At 40.9% G+C, this 18,435-nt stretch overlaps 2 protein-coding genes across 4 annotated transcripts in view; both read left to right on the top strand.

Annotated features, from left to right (window-relative positions):
• The window catches only part of itga7 (integrin, alpha 7), a 35,013-nt gene extending 21,878 nt beyond the window's left edge, over positions 1-13,135 (top strand). For 2 of the 3 annotated variants that reach the window (XM_058055249.1, XM_058055248.1), the window contains exons 6-25: positions 1,069-1,276; positions 1,844-2,040; positions 2,131-2,219; positions 2,287-2,414; positions 2,487-2,582; positions 2,654-2,715; positions 2,798-2,967; positions 5,002-5,151; positions 5,215-5,330; positions 5,467-5,653; positions 5,718-5,792; positions 6,525-6,604; positions 6,705-6,782; positions 6,860-6,962; positions 7,033-7,248; positions 7,325-7,441; positions 7,505-7,618; positions 7,688-7,786; positions 8,880-9,005; positions 10,599-13,135. In XM_058055249.1, the coding sequence (XP_057911232.1) occupies positions 1,069-1,276; positions 1,844-2,040; positions 2,131-2,219; positions 2,287-2,414; positions 2,487-2,582; positions 2,654-2,715; positions 2,798-2,967; positions 5,002-5,151; positions 5,215-5,330; positions 5,467-5,653; positions 5,718-5,792; positions 6,525-6,604; positions 6,705-6,782; positions 6,860-6,962; positions 7,033-7,248; positions 7,325-7,441; positions 7,505-7,618; positions 7,688-7,786; positions 8,880-9,005; positions 10,599-10,754 (2,567 nt within the window). In that variant the 3' untranslated portion in view covers positions 10,755-13,135. Of the gene's footprint in view, positions 1-1,068; positions 1,277-1,843; positions 2,041-2,130; positions 2,220-2,286; positions 2,415-2,486; positions 2,583-2,653; positions 2,716-2,797; positions 2,968-5,001; positions 5,152-5,214; positions 5,331-5,466; positions 5,654-5,717; positions 5,793-6,524; positions 6,605-6,704; positions 6,783-6,859; positions 6,963-7,032; positions 7,249-7,324; positions 7,442-7,504; positions 7,619-7,687; positions 7,787-8,879; positions 9,006-9,197; positions 9,362-10,598 lie in introns of all 3 variants that reach the window. The other variant, XR_009120067.1, reaches the window with a different exon arrangement.
• A 1,576-nt stretch (positions 13,136-14,711) lies between these two features.
• On the top strand, positions 14,712-17,934 carry npffl (neuropeptide FF-amide peptide precursor like). Its single transcript, XM_058055276.1, has 3 exons — positions 14,712-14,864; positions 15,999-16,114; positions 17,791-17,934. Exons 1-3 carry the CDS (start codon positions 14,712-14,714, stop codon positions 17,909-17,911), a joined length of 390 nt encoding a protein of 129 aa, XP_057911259.1. The 3' UTR covers positions 17,912-17,934.
• Positions 17,935-18,435: the final 501 nt, after the last annotated feature.

The raw sequence follows: 18,435 nt of genomic DNA, 5'->3' as shown, positions 1-18,435 counted from the left end.
TGGGGTAGTAATAATAATATAATAAAAATATAATATAATAAAATACAATACAATATAATAAATTCATGTATAGAATACTAGAAAAACCAAAAAAAACAAAGCAAAATTAGGTAAAATTATATTAGGAATAGAAACTAAATATATGATTGATTTAAAATAATATATATTTATTATTATTGTAATAATAATTATTATTATTCTTATTATTAATAATAATATTAATAATTTCTTTCTAATTATTTGTATTTTTTTAATTCTAGTATATACTATAAATATCAAGTAAAAGATGACAAATAAATAGAAATGGATTACAAGAACATTAAATGATATTATATAAAAAATATAGAAAGTGAATATTTAACCGTTTCTTTTATTCCAAATTTTTGTGAATATAAAAGTATGGCCACAACTCCATAGAAAATGTAGCGTTAAGACCTACCACAGTGAAAAGAATGGATTCCCCTCTTTATGTTTACTGCGATGACGTACATGTTAAAAGATGCCATGTGTGGCAAAAGTAGCACCTCGCTTCCGCTGGTTTTTTTTTGGAGGGGGGTGTTTACGGTAGATGCGCTGCATTCCACACCCGCCACCCTGAAGCTGCTGTCTCGACCTCGTCTCCCAGTTGAATGTGGACTAACAAACCCTTTGTCACACCCTGAGCATGTTTTAGACGAGCAAATGCATGCGCTTGCTTCTGTTTGGACCAGATTGTTGCATATAATGTGTTGTTTTTTTGTTTTTGTCACACAGCAATTCATTCTGATTTATATGTAAGCACATTCCTGTGCACACACACATAGCAGACAAAAGAGGAGATGCTAGCTCGAGGCTATAAATCTTATTAATGTCCAGTTGCTATGTTTACATGCCTCAACCAAAATGTAGATCTCCTGAGACATTAGATGAAACTCAGTAGATGCTAGCAGCAGACACACAGCAAGCACATAAGCCATCATGAGCTGGACATAAAATCAATAGGCACTTTAGGCACACATTTCATTAGGAAGACGATGTGCATAGATCCAGACCCTAACTGCCCGCTTGCATCCCTCCGTGCTCCACCAGGCTTCTCTGTGGACTCGGCCGTGGGAATAATGAACCTGGGGGAGCTGACCTTTGTGGCTGGCGCACCCCGGGCCAATCATACAGGGGCGGTGGTGCTGCTACGTAAAGACAATGTCTACCGCTTGGTACCGGAGCACATTTTCTGGGGGGAGGAGCTGGCTTCTTCCTTCGGATACTCAGTAGCGACCACCGATCTCAACAATGATGGGTAAAAAAAGGGGTTTCTCTTGCATTTTTAAATATTTTTTCCACTAAGTTGCACAAGTCAGTTTGACACAGGTAAGCTCTCATCAGGCTTGGGTTTACATCAGAGGTTTGTCAATCTTCTGCCTTCCTATAAGAAGCCTCTTTCACACTGCCCACACTGCAACTAGACAATGTGACTGAAAATTTTCCACATTCAAAGGCATAAAAGAGGTGGGAAGGCACCTGGGTGGAATCGTATTCTGCAACACCTTATTATTTGTAGGATTCCATATGCCACAACCAATGGTGGTGCATCTTACAAACTGAGGTCCACTGGGTTCTGTGTGAATCATCACTGCAATATCTCGTAAAACACAAAGGTGACATATTTCCAGATCTTCTGGTACAATTCTGAACTCTGTGAAAGAGGCTAATGTAAGATGTTAGAAACTGAACAGGTCTCCATTGACCAATCAGCAGTCAGTGGTATGACTTGTATGTACTAGTGCTGCTTGGTGGAAACTGTGCTATCCTAATCCACATTATCTTGAAAGAGTATTTAAGTCTGGCATCTCTTTGGTGTCCTTAGCTGGACAGACCTGATTGTGGGTGCTCCCAATTTCTTCGACCGCAAAGCAGAGATCGGCGGCGCCGTCTACGTGTACCTCAACCCCTTTGGTCACTGGGACGATCAAGCTCGGCCCATCCGTCTCAACGGGACGTATGATTCCATGTTTGGCATGACGGTTAGCAACATTGGCGATCTGGACCAGGATGGATACGGAGGTGAGAGTCTCGTCTCGAGTGCAGGACTCAACTGTAGTCTTCCAGAAGTAGAGTCGTACTTCGGAATAATTTGTTTCCACTTGTATCTAGATATCGCCGTTGGAGCGCCATTTGATGGAGATGGCAAGGTTTTCATCTACAGGGGTTCAGATGCGGGGATTGAAACAAAACCTGCTCAGGTAGGCAGTCCGGCGAAAGAACAAAAAAAATAAAAGAAAGAGTGATCAAGGTTCTTTCCACCATCAGGTCCTGGATGGCCGAGACTTTGACGTGAGGCGATTTGGCTACTCTATCTCAGGTGGTCTGGACATTGATGAGAACCACTATCCAGACATTGCGGTGGGCTCCCTCAATAATTCAGTGGTGCTCTTCAGGTAGGAAAAATACTTTCCTGATCTTTTATTACACCTGAACCACACTGAATATTCCATTGTGTCCCTAAAAAGGTCTCGTCCAGTCATTCACGTGATCCGGGAGATATCTATTGACCCGCAGTACATTGATCTGGCCCAGTACAATTGCAAGGGCAGGGATGGAGTCTGGTAAGGAATCTTCTAAATAACACTGCAACGTTAAAACCTCATGTGTTTCTCATCCGTTTTGTTTCTCTTAGCATCGAAGTGAAGGCCTGCTTCATCTTCACTGCCCACCCAGTCCACTACTCACCTCACATAAGTGAGTCTCACCATATATCAATATGTATAAATAACAATAATAACTAATAAGTGACATTTCTTTATTATGATCCACCCTCAAGCCCTGGTGGTGCGATTCGAAGCCGACACCGAGCGCAGGAAGTTGGGCCTGCCGCACCGTGTCAACTTCCTGGGTCGCAGTTCCCTGGAACCCGAGTACACTCAGACCGAGGAAGTGGAATTGCATCGCCAGAAGCACCCGGCGTGCACTACTGCTGTTTTCCAGCTCCATGTCAGTAACATCTACACTACTCCACAGTAATACGTGTATAGTAGCCAATCAACGGTTTGCATAGGGAGGTTTCTATAGATTTGGGGCTGGTAGGAATGTGCTCTTAGATGCAATGTTGAGAAATGATGTTGTTGTCTGGTTAAGATATTACAACAATCCCCTGATACCTTAGCAATAAGCCACTAGTGTCCATCAGTAGTATAGGAAATTACATTTGTCCTGGTACGTTTGTAATGCCATGACATCACTACTTTTCTATTCATGACAAACCAATAACAATCTATGCAGAATAAAATTAAGAAAATGAGCAAATAAAGTTTCATAAGAAAACATAAGAAGGTAATGGGAAAAATTGTAGGAACACAAACTCTTTTCTTTGGCTGTTATGAAGTGCATTTCTGCGTTGAGTAATTTTTTTATGCCATTTTTTTTTTTACAAGATACCGTATTTTCCGCACTATACGGCGCACCGTGTTATAAGGCGCACCTTCAATGAATGATATATTTTAAAACTTTTTCCATACATAAGGCGCATCGCATTATAAGGCGCTACAGTAGAGGCTGTAGTTACGTTATGCAACCATTAGATGGTGCCGCGCTAAAGGGAATGTCAACAAAACAGTCAGATAGGTCAGTCAAACTTTATTAATAGATAACAAACAAGCTTTCCACAACTCCATTCACTCCCAAAATGAATAAACAGCTGTTTTATTATTTTCTCTGAGGTAAAGCATTTTCGTGACACATCTTTAACATCTTTGAACAACAGCAAGGCATAACATTTTACTTTTCCTCCATTTAGTCAACGCGCAAAAAACCGTCTGATACTGTTATGGTAAATTAAACGTTAGTGCAATCGCAGTATAGTGACACTCGTAATGTGCAAAATGACTTTGTTTAGTCTTCTTTACTTGGCGCAGCTCATCCTCATGCTTCCTCCACTTCCGCACCATCGATTCATTAATGTTAAACTCTCTTGCTGCTGCTCTATTTCCATGTTCTACTGCGTGACTGATCGCCTTGAGTTTAAACTCTGCGTTGTAAGCGTGTCTCTTAATAGGAGCCATTTCAGGGTCTTTATACAAACGCACAAATGAAAGTGAATCGTTGTTTAATATTTCCCAGTATGCACAGCGCACTTCTTCTTCTACGGGAAAAATGGAGTCGGTGGCTGCTTACCGTAAGTTGCGAGACCTGTCGCGGCTCAATATTGATCCATATATAAGGCGCACCGGATTATACGGCGCATAGTCAGCTTTTTTAAAAAAAAATCAGATTTTAGGTGCGCCTTATAGTGCGGAAAATACGGTACTTTATTTATCCATCGTATCTTTTGGGGACTTCACTGTGTCTAAAAACGAATGAGATTAAATTAAAGTAAGTTAAATTATCTAAAATAAAAATATTATTTTTTTATATTTACATAAATTAATAAACAAAAATCTAATGACATGTAGTAAAATAAAATGAAATAAAATTAATGGTGCTGATATTGAAATATTTACGTATATATTAATTTTTTTAAATCAATTTAAAATGTAATAATTTTCTTCTTGATTAAATATGTTTAAATAAAACATAATTAAATATTTTACATATTTCATTTTGGATCTGCTTGTAATGAAATTAAAATAAAAAAAAAATATATATATATAAATAAATGTATCTTTAACATTTAATATATAACTTTAATATGTTGTATAACAGGCTGCACGGCGATCGAGTAGTTAGAGCGCAGACTTCACAGCTAAGAGGCCCGAGTTCAATTCCACTACTCCGGTTTCCTCCCACATTCCAAAAACTAGGTTAATTGGTGACTCCAAATTGTCCACAGGTATGAATGTGAGTGTGAATGGTTGTTTGTCTATATGTGCCCTGTGATTGGCTGGCGACCAGTCCAGGTTGTACCCCGCCTCTCGCCCGAAGACAGCTGGGATAGGCTCCAGCACCCCCGCGACCCTCATGAGGATAAGCGGTATAGAAAATAGATGGATGTTATATAACTATATTTCTCCATTGCTCTTTCCACTGTAGGAGAACATCCGAGACAAGCTCCGCCCCATCTCCTTGGCCATAACCCACACCATCAAACCCGTACCTCCTCGCAGGCACTCTGCATCCAAGAGGCTGGAAAGACTGCCTCCTGTGCTCAATGTGTCCCCCTCCAACACGCTGCACTCAGAGGTGTGCAATAAGATAATATCTGACCATCATTTGAAAATAAAACACATTTTTTCCCCCTTGAAGGTGAACTTCCTACGTGAAGGATGCGGCGCTGACAAAATCTGTCAGAGCAACCTAAAGCTGAGCTACCGCTTTGGAACACGACCCCTGACCTCTGACGTTTTCACCCCCCTGCCAAAGTGAGTGTGTATACAGGGTCAGTTTGGATGATGTTAACTGTTACCTAGCAACAGGTAGCCATCTTGGTGTGAGGTTAAGCGTGGCCAAACGAGAACAACAAAGCTCAAGATAACCGCTCTTTGCTTCTCATCATAGGGACGAGGATGACATCCAGGTGTTCTCCTTGTCCGACCAACGCCTTGTGGTGCTGGAGATCACCGTCACCAACATGCCCTCTGACCCTCTAAACCCCGAGGAGGACGGGGACGACGCCCATGCCGCTCAGCTGCTCATCTCACTTCCAAAAACTCTGTCCTACTCCGGCTCCAGGGTGCCCTCCCAGGTGAGATGATGACACCTGATGTTGATGTTTTGAAGGTTCTACTGATTGTCTGATTCACTTGTAGATGAGGTGTCAAGCCAACCAGAATGGCTCTGAAGTTGAATGCGACCTGGGGAACCCCGTCAAACGAAACACTAAGGTGAGCTCACTCAAAACCTGCTACAATGACACTTTTTAATATCATTTTTATTGTTGGCGGGCTCTTACACTGTGCTGGAAATTATGGGAAATGCATAAAAATCTTATATGCTTTTGCAGAGTCAAATGCTGGACATGCTTTAAATATTTACATGATAGCTTTGGTGACAGTATTATTTTCCTGTTAGCTGGAAAGTTGTAAATAAATATATACAAATATTATTTCAATGTAGACATATACATATAATTCAGTACCAATGGTAGTAATAGGGGCTGCACGGTGGTCGAGTGGTTAGCCCACAGACCTCACAGCTAGGAGACCAGGGTTCAATTCCACCCTCGGCCATCTCTGTGTGGAGTTTGCATGTTCTCCCCGTGCATGGGTGGGTTTTCTCCGGGTACTCCAGTTTCTTCCCACATTCCAAAAACATGCTAGGTTAATTGGTGACTCCAAATTGTCCATAGGTATGAATGTGAGTGTGAATGGTTGTTTGTCTATATGTGCCCTGTGATTGGCTGGCGACCAGTGCAGGGTGTACTCCAGCATGCCCGCGACCCTAATGAGGATAAGTGGTAGAAAATTAATGAATGAATGATGGTAATAAAAATAAACAATAACAATAAGCATAGATATAACATGTTTTGCTTTGCCACGAACATTAAAAGTTGTTTTTATATGGTATGTATACATTTTTTTGACTATTTTTGTTTTCGATAATGTATTTCATTTCAGTTAAAATTCTCCATCAACCTGAGCACGGCCAACATCACCATTGAAACCACCGAGTTGACTGCCGATCTCCAGCTGACGACGTGAGTTACTCTTAGCTGTCATCAAATTCATATATGTATCGATTGTATGGATGTATATTACTTATTTATATTGTTTGTCCTTCCTGTGTTTGCTCCACAGAATCAGTGAGCAGCCTGGCTTGGTGCCAATCACTGCAATGGCTAAAGTAGTGATAGAGCTCCCCCTGTCTGTCAGTGGGTGAGTAACACCCTTTGTATAACGTGTTTGTGTGTGCATGCAGCTGTCCTAGCCAATGGGATTGTGTTTTCTTGCAGGCTGGCGCGTCCTCACCAGCTGTTCTTCAGCGGGACCGTTAAGGGCGAGAGCGCCATGAGCAGCCTGGAGGACGTTGGCAGCCCTGTTGACTTTGAATTTGTGGTGAGAGACATACCAAGAAAGGAAGTGTTCTTAATATTCAAACAATTCACTGCTGTCTTCTTCCTCCCAGGTGGCCAATCAAGGGCAAGCTTTGCAAACACTAGGCTCCGCCTTCCTCAACATCCTGTGGCCTCATGAGTTGGCCAACGGGAAGTGGCTGCTGTACCCGGCCAGCTTGAACTTCGAGGGTCATCCGGCTTCTCACTGTACTCCCGCGGGCGCCGTCAACCCGCTGGGTCTGCACGAACCCTCGCCTGTGGAACCTCTGCAGGCTGTCAATCACACGGTGAGAGTGACAGCATCTCAATGTACCATGATTATAAACAATAACCACTCATGGTGGTTTTCGGTGTCCTTACCAGACTGGACGAACACGCCGCTCCCACCCGGACCACGAAGGTGAAGAGATGACTAAAGGCAACGTGAGGCGCACCTCTCCTGCTGTGGCCGCTTCAGAGAGGCGCAAGTCACTTAAACTGGTAAGGAGGGAGTATATTCCAATATCGTCACTTGCTTTGCTGAGTACTCGTTTTTTCTCGCAGGATTGTCACCTGGGGTCGGCACGCTGCGTTCTCTTCCAGTGTCCCCTCCACAGCTTCTCCGGTCAGGCGGTGCTCAGCATCCACGGCAGGCTGTGGAACAGCACCTTCATCGAGGTCAGGCTTTATTGAACTTTTAATGTAATTTGCAACAGTCCAAAGAACATGTATGTTTTCATATCTTAGGAGTTCCCAACAGTCAGTGCTCTGGAGCTACTGGTCAGCGCAGAAATCACCGTGAAGTCCACCATCAAACATTTGGTCCTCAAGGATGCTGCTGCTCAGGTAACAGAGAGAGGAGAAAGACAGCTAATTGGGGAAGTTGGCAGGAGTTTTTATATCAGCTACTGCAGATAAATATATTATATACACTGCATGGACAAAGTTGATAATGGTAGTGGTTTTATTTCATTTGAACATGCATCAGATTACAATTGAATGCATCCCATAATCAGTTCACAGTTCCACATGTCCAAAAGGAGTAGGAAGAAGCAAAGCTTATTAAATCCTACCCCTCCATCTGGTACTTTTACAATCAGTAACTGTTACATTTGTTCACTTCCTGCTTTCCATAATACAATTTAAGGTTTTTGGTTTTTTTTTTAATAATGTACCTCGTACCGAAGTACGAGGTGATATGACCATCCAATGACATAATGGGTACCATAGTAAGTGTCAATATAGTGATATGTATAGCACATCATGACTGGTTCAAGACTTCATCCTTGTATTTAGCAAACATCAACTGCTTGTATTGTTTCTTGAATTGGCTCATCGTTGTGCATTGTTTGAGGGTCTTACTCAATCCATTCCATAGTTTGATTCCACATACTGAAATGCTATGGCTTTTTAACGTAGTCCTAGCATATAAGTGTTTCAAATTTAGTTCTTCCCTGAGATCATATTTCTCCTCTCTTGTAGAGAAGTATTGGACTAATTCATACAGCTCTTATACTGAATTTATGTATTTTATTCAAAGTATTCACACTATAAGCATGTGTAGGTGTATCTTTTACAGTATTTACAGTAGTTTTACAGTTGCCTAGGTGCATATTAGTGCAGAAGTACTATAAAAAAAATGTATTTAGTGCCCCAAGTCGCTGGGAGTGCTTCCGGCTTCCCAGCATGCCTTTGTAAACTTTTGCTAAAGTTACATCATTACATAGTTGTTGTTTATAATTCCCTGTATTAGTAGTAGGAGGTACTTTATGTGTGTTTACATGCCTGGTACATGCTGTTATTTTTGTGTTTGCATGGTGATTGTGCAGCGGGTGATGAGTGGGAGCTGCTATAGATAGAGGTTGGCACCACCAAAAGGAGAGCCAGTTAAGTATACTATAGTGTAAACAGTATGGAATAAAAACAATATGTTGTGCAGGTTCCGGTGATGATCTATCCAGAGCCTGGTCTAGTGGACCAGTACTCCATCCCCTGGTGGATCATCCTCATCGCCGTCCTAGCAGGCATCCTCCTCCTGACCCTGCTGGTCTGCATATTGTGGAAGGTAAGAGTAGATACCTCTATTACTATCTAAAAACTATGAATGTATCTCCATGATTGCACTTTCTACCTCTATGCTTTCCTACCATCATCATGGTTCCCGTCTCGATCTATTTCTATTCATAACATACATCTATTTTATCCTTCCATTCTTTCATCTCATACCATCTCTCACCTCCTGGTGTGCTCCGCCCAGTGTGGCTTCTTCAAGCGCAGTGAGAGGCGCCAACACTATGACACGGAGTACTATCGCGCCCATTTGGGGGTCCAGCCCTCGGAGGTGGAGAAGCAGGCCTCGGAACTGTAATGACGTTATTTCAGTTGGGCCCGCTCTCCCCCTCCTCCTCTTCCCTCCAAGCGGTAAAGATGGCCGGCACGTAGGTTTGCTGTTTGGTTGGTTACTGGCTGCCTGGTGTTCACACTGAATATGGAAAAACGCTCTAATGGGTGTACTTGATCTGGTGAACACCACGTAGACGCCTTCAGCTGCAGGCTTTGCGATGCAGTGCCGACCGTGCTGTGTTGATGTGGACCGTCTGTATTTGTTCTTGCTTGGCTTTTCACGCTTCAAAACTAACTGCTTTACTTGTTTGTTTGGGTGCCACAAGCTTGAGGTGCTTTGGTGTTAAGTTGTGTGTTTTTAAAGCCACGGTGTGGAATAACAACACTTGTTCATCATCGTTAAAATAGCATAAACAAAACATTTAATGGCTACACGGTGGGCGAGTGGTTAGCACGCAGACCTCACAGCTAGGAGACGAGGGTTCAATTCCACCCTCGGCCATCTCTGTGTGGTTTACATGCGTGGGTTTTCTCCGGGTTCACATTCCAAAAACATGCTAGGTTAATTGGCAACTCCAAATTGTCCATAGGTATGAATGTGAGTGTGAATGGTTGTTTGTCTATATGTGCCCTGTGATTGGCTGGTGACCAGTCCAGGGTGTACCCCGCCTCTCGCCCGAAGACAGCTGGGATAGGCTCCAGCACCCTCGCGACCCTCATGAGGATAAGTGGTAGAAAATGAATGAATGAATTTATTTACCAGCACACTAGCTTGTGGTAAGTGAAATAGCACAAGTGTAAAAAGAAGTTAACCACAATCAATAGGGGGATATTCTTCCTGTTTTTTGGTTCCTTTTGTGTGCCATAGTTGTTGCACAGGAGCCCACTGATGTTTGACATGATGTTGGGCCAGTGTTAAACATAAAAAAAAATTATAACCATGATTGATTGTTAAAAAAAAACTTTTAGGCTGAATTAACCCAGATTAATAGCAATTATTTTGCATTCTCATGCTCTATTGGTTCTTTTTGTGCTGCAGAAAGACCAAAGAAACACAAACCCTAAGATGTTAACTTTTGCCCTTCATACTGTCTCCCAAACAGCAGTGTGGCAAAGAAAAGGAACGCCATCACCATGGAAGTGGAAAAGAACATCATAAAAAGCTTGGCAGCTCAAATGTCACGGCCATGAAGATAAAGATCGTTGAATATTAATGAATGATAGAGGGGTCATGGATTCTGTGCGCTGTTACATGTTGAATTTTATAATTTGTCTGAATTTCAACAAATTAACATTTTTCTCTTCTCTTCTCCAGTGTGGTTTCTTCCAACGGGCCCACCTCAAAGACAAGCTGCCTCAGTACCATGCCGTGAAGATCCCCCGCCAGGACCGCCCCCAGTTCCAGACGGAGAAGTCTGGCCTTCATACAAAAAAGGAATGGGCCACACACTGGAGCGACGGGACCTCATAAGCCCTGCTCACCACCTTTACTAAATGTGTCATTTTGATTGCAACTAATGGACTAAAATAAATGTGCAGATTGGCACCCCCTAGTGACAAAGAGGATGTCACAGCGTGCCATCAGTGTGTATGGACACACGGACAAGTACTAGAAGAATCAATAGTGACGATGGTGAAGAGGCCACTTCCTGTGGCAAGGACTATGTTTTTTTTTGCCTCAATTGCTGTAGGACTGACTACCCGTACGGGCTATTTTTTTTATACGACTGACGCCGCTTAGCTTAGTCATGGGAATATGTGGCGTCAAGATTTTATTTGCCAACCGAACTTGTTTGAAACTTATGGGAAATGGCGTTCAAAATTGACAATAGCAGCGGTTTCCTGTGATTTAGAAGCTTCCCGTCCATTTTCTACATGGCTTATCCCATTCAGGAAGCCGGAATAGTGGGGGTTCATCCTACGCCAGCTATATGAACCACTATTGTACCAATAGTGCCACCGCTCTTTAAGAACATATTGACTGTATCAACGGAACTACAACAAGAGTTGCTTTCACACAGAGATACTCCTACATACTTGTACACAGAACCTAGCTCAGCTGGGTGCGCTTTCACACAGCTGTCCTGCATTCAGGTAATCAGTGTTTGGTGTGACTTAAGTCAACCAATTGCTTACAGAACAACAGGAAGGGACAATAAAGTGTTGGATGTTAAACTGACATATTCTTTCACAGAGATAGGCTTGGTGGAAAATGACCAGGTTGACTTGGATGTTTGGTGCCGTTTATACAAAATGACAACATAGAATAAAGATGAAAATGCCAGCTTTTGCATGCTGTGTGAAATTGGCAAAGTCATCTACGGCTGCTAAACCTCACACCCCTGTCCCGGCATTGTGGAATTCCCTTACACACAGGTGTTGTCACACTTCTTTTATGATATGAACTCAAAAAGTTGTTGCCAGGTTGACCTGCACCCTGTTTCGTCAGTGCTGTTTATACAGAACAGTGACACAGAAGAAAGTCATGAAATGCCTGCTTTTGCAGGCTGTGTGAAAGGTGCTATTCCTATGAACAGCAAAGCTGCTTTCAACACAACAGGCTGGAAGATTCAACTTTATGGTTGCCAGCTTTTACAGACTGTGTGAAAGGGACTAAAGTCATTTATAGGTGCTAAACATCACACTGCTGTCCCGGCATTGTTGAACTCCCTTACACACATATGTTGTCCCACTTCTTTTATGGCTCTGATATGATCTCAAAAAGGTGTAAAATTGCCAGGTTGACTTGCGTGTCAGTGCTGTTCATATAGAACAAGGACACAGAAAAAAGGCAGGAAAAATGCCTGCTATTACATACTGTGTGAAAGGGAGCTATTGCTTTTCAGTCAGTCAAGTCAAGTGTCTGGTGTGAAAGGGGCTAACCTAAAGTCCTTGATTCATAAGGAAATCCTTTTAATGTTCAGGGATTATTATGCAACATCAAAGCAAAAAAAAAAAAAAAACTACATCTGTAATGTTGAGTGACAGCTGTCAAATAAGTGCATGTTTGTTTGGACCCTTTTTCAACACTTTTCAACAAGTAATCTTGCAACTTTGGGGTTATTTATCTCACACATAGTGATTCAAATGTATGAATGTGAGATATTTTGTTTTTACTTTCAATCCAAGACAATACTGCCTTTGAAAAGAGGCACATTTTCATTTTTTATGAATGTAACTTTCAAGAGTTCATCAATATTTAGTCCGCCGATTGAGAGGTTTAGGGCCGTCATGACTTGCTCAGTGCATATACGAGTATATATGATGATTGGATGTTTTTAACTGAGTTGTACAGCCAAAAAAGAAACTTTTGTGAGTGATCGTATCAACCTGCTTGTCACTAATTGTGTTTGTTCAACAGACATTGAATTGCATGCAAAGTGCCTTAAGCATCCAAGCACACATGCTGTGAGGTTGTGACATCACGTGTTGGATGGATGGATGACATGGCGGCAAAAAGCATGACGAGTCCCCCGCTTGTGTTTTTAGGCATTGCTGGACAATCTTCTTCAATCCCTGTTAGCTGCATGATTACCCCCTCAGCCCCCGCCCATCTCCCCCACTAATGTCCTCCTTGTTCCACTGTTGCGAGTCAGCAATTTATTTATTTTTGTGTGTGTTTGCATTGTTGTAACATTGTAAATACAAATTAAAGTAAACAAACTAAGACATTAACAAAGTGTCTGCAAATTTTACAACCTACAGTTCTCTCCTTCACCACTAGCGGGAGTCCTAACTCATAAATAGATGACTATAACGGGGCATTTTGTGGACTTATCTCCTATACTGTTAAATACATACGTAGATACATACAAATAAAATAGAATATGCAGATCTCAGGGAACTGCTACTGACTCAGCACTGTCCATCTTGGTCATGACTGGAATTGTTTGTACTTTCATTAAAATCCAAATGAATCCTACTGTTTGATATCATGTCAGGGGAAATTCGACTCCCACTATATCCTCCAAAGGTTTTATCATCTCAAGAAAGTCATTAAGTTTTTTTTTTTTACCCACCTCATAATGGCTCAGATGACGCACTGGTTGCCATAGCAATTAAACACAATGTAGTGTGTTTATCTATATGTGAGTGTGTTCTTTTTAAGCCGATTGATGAGGGCCATATGTTGACGTCACACATGTACACTGTAGGGAATTATTTGTACACTGTAGGGAATTATTAGCACACTGAAACACAATACAATGCTAGTTATTAAATATCATGTACGGTACAACATATACAAAGAAAGCAGAGATCTAAGAATACATTTTGTAAATGCACAAGATATGAAATATTTAAAATATCAAATAACACAAACATAAATAAAAAATACAGATATATCATTTTAAATAGCAACTCTAATATATAGTAAATAATGAAAATAAGCTAAAATTAAAACATCAACAGGAACCTCATATTTAGGGGGATATTAAAAAATAATAAATGAAAAAAAATCAAATATAAACTTTTTGGAAGTATGTGTCCCAATACATCTGGCAAGAAAGTGATGCTGCATTTCAGAAAAAGAACATCATAAGAACAGTAAAATATGGTGGTGGTAGTGTGATGGTCTGAGAATGTTTTGCTGTTTCAGGACTTGGAAGACTTGCTGTGATGAATAGAACCATGAATTCCGTTCTGTAACAAAAAAATCCTGAAGGAAAATGTCTGGCCATCTGTTTGTGACCTCAGAAAAAGAACATCATAAGAATAGTAAAATATGGTGGTGGTAGTGTGATGGTCTGAGAATGTTTTGCTGTGATAAATGGAACCATGAATTCCGTTGTGTAGCAAAAAAAAAATCCTGAAGGAAAATGTCTGGCCATCTGTTTGTGACCTCAGAAAAAGAACATCATAAGAATAGTAAAATATGGTGGTGGTAGTGTGATGGTCTGAGAATGTTTTGCTGCTTCAGGACTAACACATTTCCTTGATGAAAGTCTTGACCACACATCCGAAGAAAAAGCTACCTTTGGTGACGTTTAATATTTGAGACTCTCTAGTTGAAGATCGTGATATAATAGCCTTGTTTATCACGGCTGATTAAGTGTCTGATGAATGTTTCTGAGCATGTCTGCTCTCGGACATCATCAGGGGCTCGTGGCTCACGATCCATTTGTGGGGATTTATCTGTTCAATAAGTGGGACTGTTATGTTGTGTTCAGCCCACTGGGCCTCATAATGACGCTGCGTCCTCACTAATACCCTCAACCTCGCCCTAAATGGCCTTGCTTCTACCTCCATCCTGTCCCCCGTCCCCTCTCAAGCATCTTTCTGCAGATCTCCCGAGGTTTTACAAACAGCGTATATAAGACGCCTCCGGCTTGCTGCTTCCATTCAAGTTGGCAACCTCTTGCACAACACAAGTCGGTCCCTTACAACTTGTTGTCCTTCCTTATATTCTGACTTCCCAAGGCTGAGAGACATGGACACAGCAGCAGTGGTGACCCTTTTGGTGGTGTTCATGGTGCTAGCGGGCGGCGTCAGCCACGGTCTCCACATCCAAGATGGTCTGGACCACAACGAGGAGGCGCCAAGCAGCTCAGAGGAAAGCATGGACAACCAACTGCCGGAGCTGGTGAGGCATTCAAAGACGTTCGTTCTTGGGCGCTTGCTTACAAACCCTTACCTTACTTTACCTTCAACTCTAATTAAAAAAAAAAAATCTTTGATTTTGTCTCCCATAATTGTATGACTGCAGAAAATAACTTCATTCATTCATTCATTTTCTACCGCTTATTCCTCACGAGGGTCGCGGGGGGTGCTGGAGCCTATCCCAGCTGTCTTCGGGCGTAAGGCGGGGTACACCCTGGACTGGTCGCCAGCCAATCACAGGGCACATATAGACAAACAACCATTCACACTTACATACATTCATACCTATGGACAATTTGGAGTGGCCAATTAACCTAGCATGTTTTTGGAATGTGGGAGGAAACCGGAGTACCCGGAGAAAACCCACGCATGCACGGGGAGAACATGCAAACTCCACACAGAGATGCCCGAGGGTGGAATTGAACCCTGGTCTCCTAGCTGTGAGGTCTGTGCGCTAACCCCTAGACCACCGAAAATAACTTCTTTTTCTTTATATATTTCACTGTTATGCTTCTAAAAATGTCATGTCATTTTCCTGAAAAATTCAAAGTAGATTCCTTTCTGTGTTTTAAATTGTAAATAATCAATTTTAGTAACTTAAGTAACTTTAGTAACTTAAATAAAAAGTGGTTGGATGGGGGCAAAAAAGCATGCAGTAGCTATGAATCCAGCAGAGGGTGCTGTCAGGTTCAGGTTCATTCACTCAATAGTTTCCAGCAGGAAGATGCTTTGACAAGATGTACAACTAAAAATGTGTTTCATAGCAATGTGAGCATATTATAGGGTTCGGAATATGAACATTTGTTGAAGGTCCTAGAAATATACTCTGTAGGCCTACTTTAAATAAAATATTCATTGTATTGAAACAAAAACTATGGAAAATGCTTACTCATGTTTGAATATATATTTATTTATTCGTTAGAGAGTAATACATACTTCTCTGGTAATTTTAATTCAAGTTAAAATGCAATACTTTAATAATAATAATAATAATAATAATAATAATAATAATAATAATAATAATAAGCAGTATATATTGTAAATACTGTATATTATGTATTGTACACAGCCAAATTTTTCCAATATGATGATGATCATTTGTTGTGTTTTTATCCAGGAGCGCATCAAAGCAGACAACAGTATGAACGATCGTCTGCTGACGGCGCTGCTCAAAGCTCTGCTGCTGGGGTCTCAGAGACAAACCAGGAACTCTGTCCTCCATCAGCCCCAGAGGTCAGTACAATCAAAAACAACAGGAACTGATCATTGATTCATGATGATTCATCATGTGATTACATGACATCAACGGAATGTCCAATCAGCGAATCATTCAAGAGCCGAATATCTGTCTGTCCATAGTTACATGTATACAAGGATATTGGGGGGATATGAAATAAGGAAACAATATTTACACCCAAAAAGGTACCATAGATGGCACTTGAATGTAACTACAATGATTGTGATCTATATTTCTAATAATCATTTGATTGCTCAATACATTCAATTAATTTTAATATATTAGTTATATGTATATTTTATTTTTTAAATAATAAAAAAATAGCTTCAAGACAAATTTTAATAGACATAAAATAAAAAATAAAATATGGTCATATCACCTCGTACTACGGTACGTGACACAAAACAAACAAACAAAAAAAACTATACTAGGAAAGCAGGAAGTGAACAAATGTAACAGTTACTGATGGTAAAAGTACCAGATGGAGGGGTAGGATTTAATAAGCTTTGCTTCTTCCTACTTTTTGGACATGTGGAACTGTGAACTGATTATGGGATGCATTCAATTGTAATCTGATGCATGTTCAAATGAAATAAAACCATTACCATAAAATAAAAACATTCAATAATCTTTATCAATCATAAACTGTTACTTAATTGTAAATTATCCTCACTTCTATACAGCTTTGCACCAAATTGTAATAAGCATAAAACCACCTCTAATAAAGCCATAAATAAATAAGTAAAATGGTGGTTTAATATGGTATGAATGGTGAAAACACCATGAAATAAATCTTACTAAAAACAAGTCAAGGAAACTAAATATTTCATGTTAACTTTTGCATAATTATAAGGCCCCAATTTTGACTCAATTTGAAGCTAATGCCACTTTTAGACTGCTGCACACCAAATTACAAGAACAATGATACAAACACATAGAAAATAGTTGTGATCACTTCCTGTTATGTTTCCCCTCCCAAGTTGAACACAAACTGGTGAAATAAAGGTTGTTAAGTGGGAACCAAATCAAAACCGGGTCTTTGGTTCTAAAAGGTGACAGGGGAATATTAATTCCTGCCACCCAATAAGTCTATCAAAATGATAGAACAAAAAACCCAGTTAAAGAAAAAGAGTGGAAATCAGTGGACCAGGGGAAGGCTAAAACACAAAATCCCACACAGCACAGTTTATTCTCACTAAATACCAAGGGAGTCAACTGAGGGTGTTGACTCTCACACTCACAAAGAAAAAACAACAAAAAACCCAAAACAAAACAAAAAGAACTGAGCAGCAAATGATCCATATATACCTGCCTAGCCCTGCTGATTACTCAGACCTTCAGCTGGGCGTGGACACCACAGGTGCTTCCACTTGCTCCTAACAAGGTGATTCTTGTGGGGAAAAACACCAAAATATAAAGTGTTCTTGATATGCCATGCTATACAATATGTGCCTCCTATAGTCAAGGTTTCATGTGATTCCTGTAAACTAACATGCATACTAATCTTCACGACTCTCTAGTATGTTTCATTTTCAGCCTGCAGCCAATATGTTTGTTTACCCTCATCAATTACATTTTTTATGCATAAAGAGATTTGAAAGCAGCTTTTCACTTCATGCTTATCATCAGCTTCCCCCTGCTGTACTGCTTGTGTGTCTCCTCCCCCCGCCAGGTTTGGTCTCCCCTCCAGAGGGCCGCTCTTTTTGGAGGATCAGATGAATTCCCCTGACTGGGAAGCGGCTCCTGGCCAGATCTGGAGTATGGCTGTGCCCCAGAGGTTTGGCAAGAAATAGCGTATATAAACCCCGAAACGACCACATCAGCAGACCACATGGAGGCTTCTGCTCTTTTTAAAAATGTTAACTTGTCCTGAAAGCAGATTTTTTTTGTTTTTCCAGTCAAATAAACGACTAATAAAAGAGCTTTCAAATTGCTTTTGTTGTCCAAAAAAGAAGTCCAAATAAAATAACTGACTATATAATAAAGATGCATATAGCGACAAATACATACATGAAAGCAATTATTGATTAAATTAAATTAACTAAATTAACACATCAGTTAGGCGGCACGGTGGACTATTGATTAGCGCGCAAACCTCACAACTAGGAGACCAGGTTTCAATTCCACCCTCGGCCATCTCTGTGTGGAGTTTGCATGTTCTCCCCGTGCATGCGTGGGTTTTCTCTGGGTACTCCGGTTTCCTCCCACATTCCAAAAACATGCTAGGTTAATTGGCGACTCCAAATTGTCCATAGGTATGAATGTGAGTGTGAATGGTTGTTTGTCTATATGTGCCCTGTGATTGGCTGGCGACCAG

Source organism: Doryrhamphus excisus, chromosome 18, assembly GCF_030265055.1.
Source record: "Doryrhamphus excisus isolate RoL2022-K1 chromosome 18, RoL_Dexc_1.0, whole genome shotgun sequence".
NCBI lineage: Eukaryota > Metazoa > Chordata > Actinopteri > Syngnathiformes > Syngnathidae > Doryrhamphus > Doryrhamphus excisus.
The sequence above is the reverse complement of the archived record's forward strand: the minus strand, read 5'-3'. Positions and strand labels throughout refer to the sequence as shown.

What these genes read in the sequence shown, in the direction of transcription:
- npffl (XM_058055276.1), top strand. Translation starts at nt 14,712, where the DNA reads ATGGACACAGCAGCAGTGGTGACCCTTTTGGTGGTGTTCATGGTGCTA. An exon ending in ACAACCAACTGCCGGAGCTG is followed by an intron (nt 14,865 to 15,998) that starts GTGAGGCATTCA and finishes GTTTTTATCCAG; the next exon opens with GAGCGCATCAAAGCAGACAA. An exon ending in GTCCTCCATCAGCCCCAGAG is followed by an intron (nt 16,115 to 17,790) that starts GTCAGTACAATC and finishes TCCCCCCGCCAG; the next exon opens with GTTTGGTCTCCCCTCCAGAG.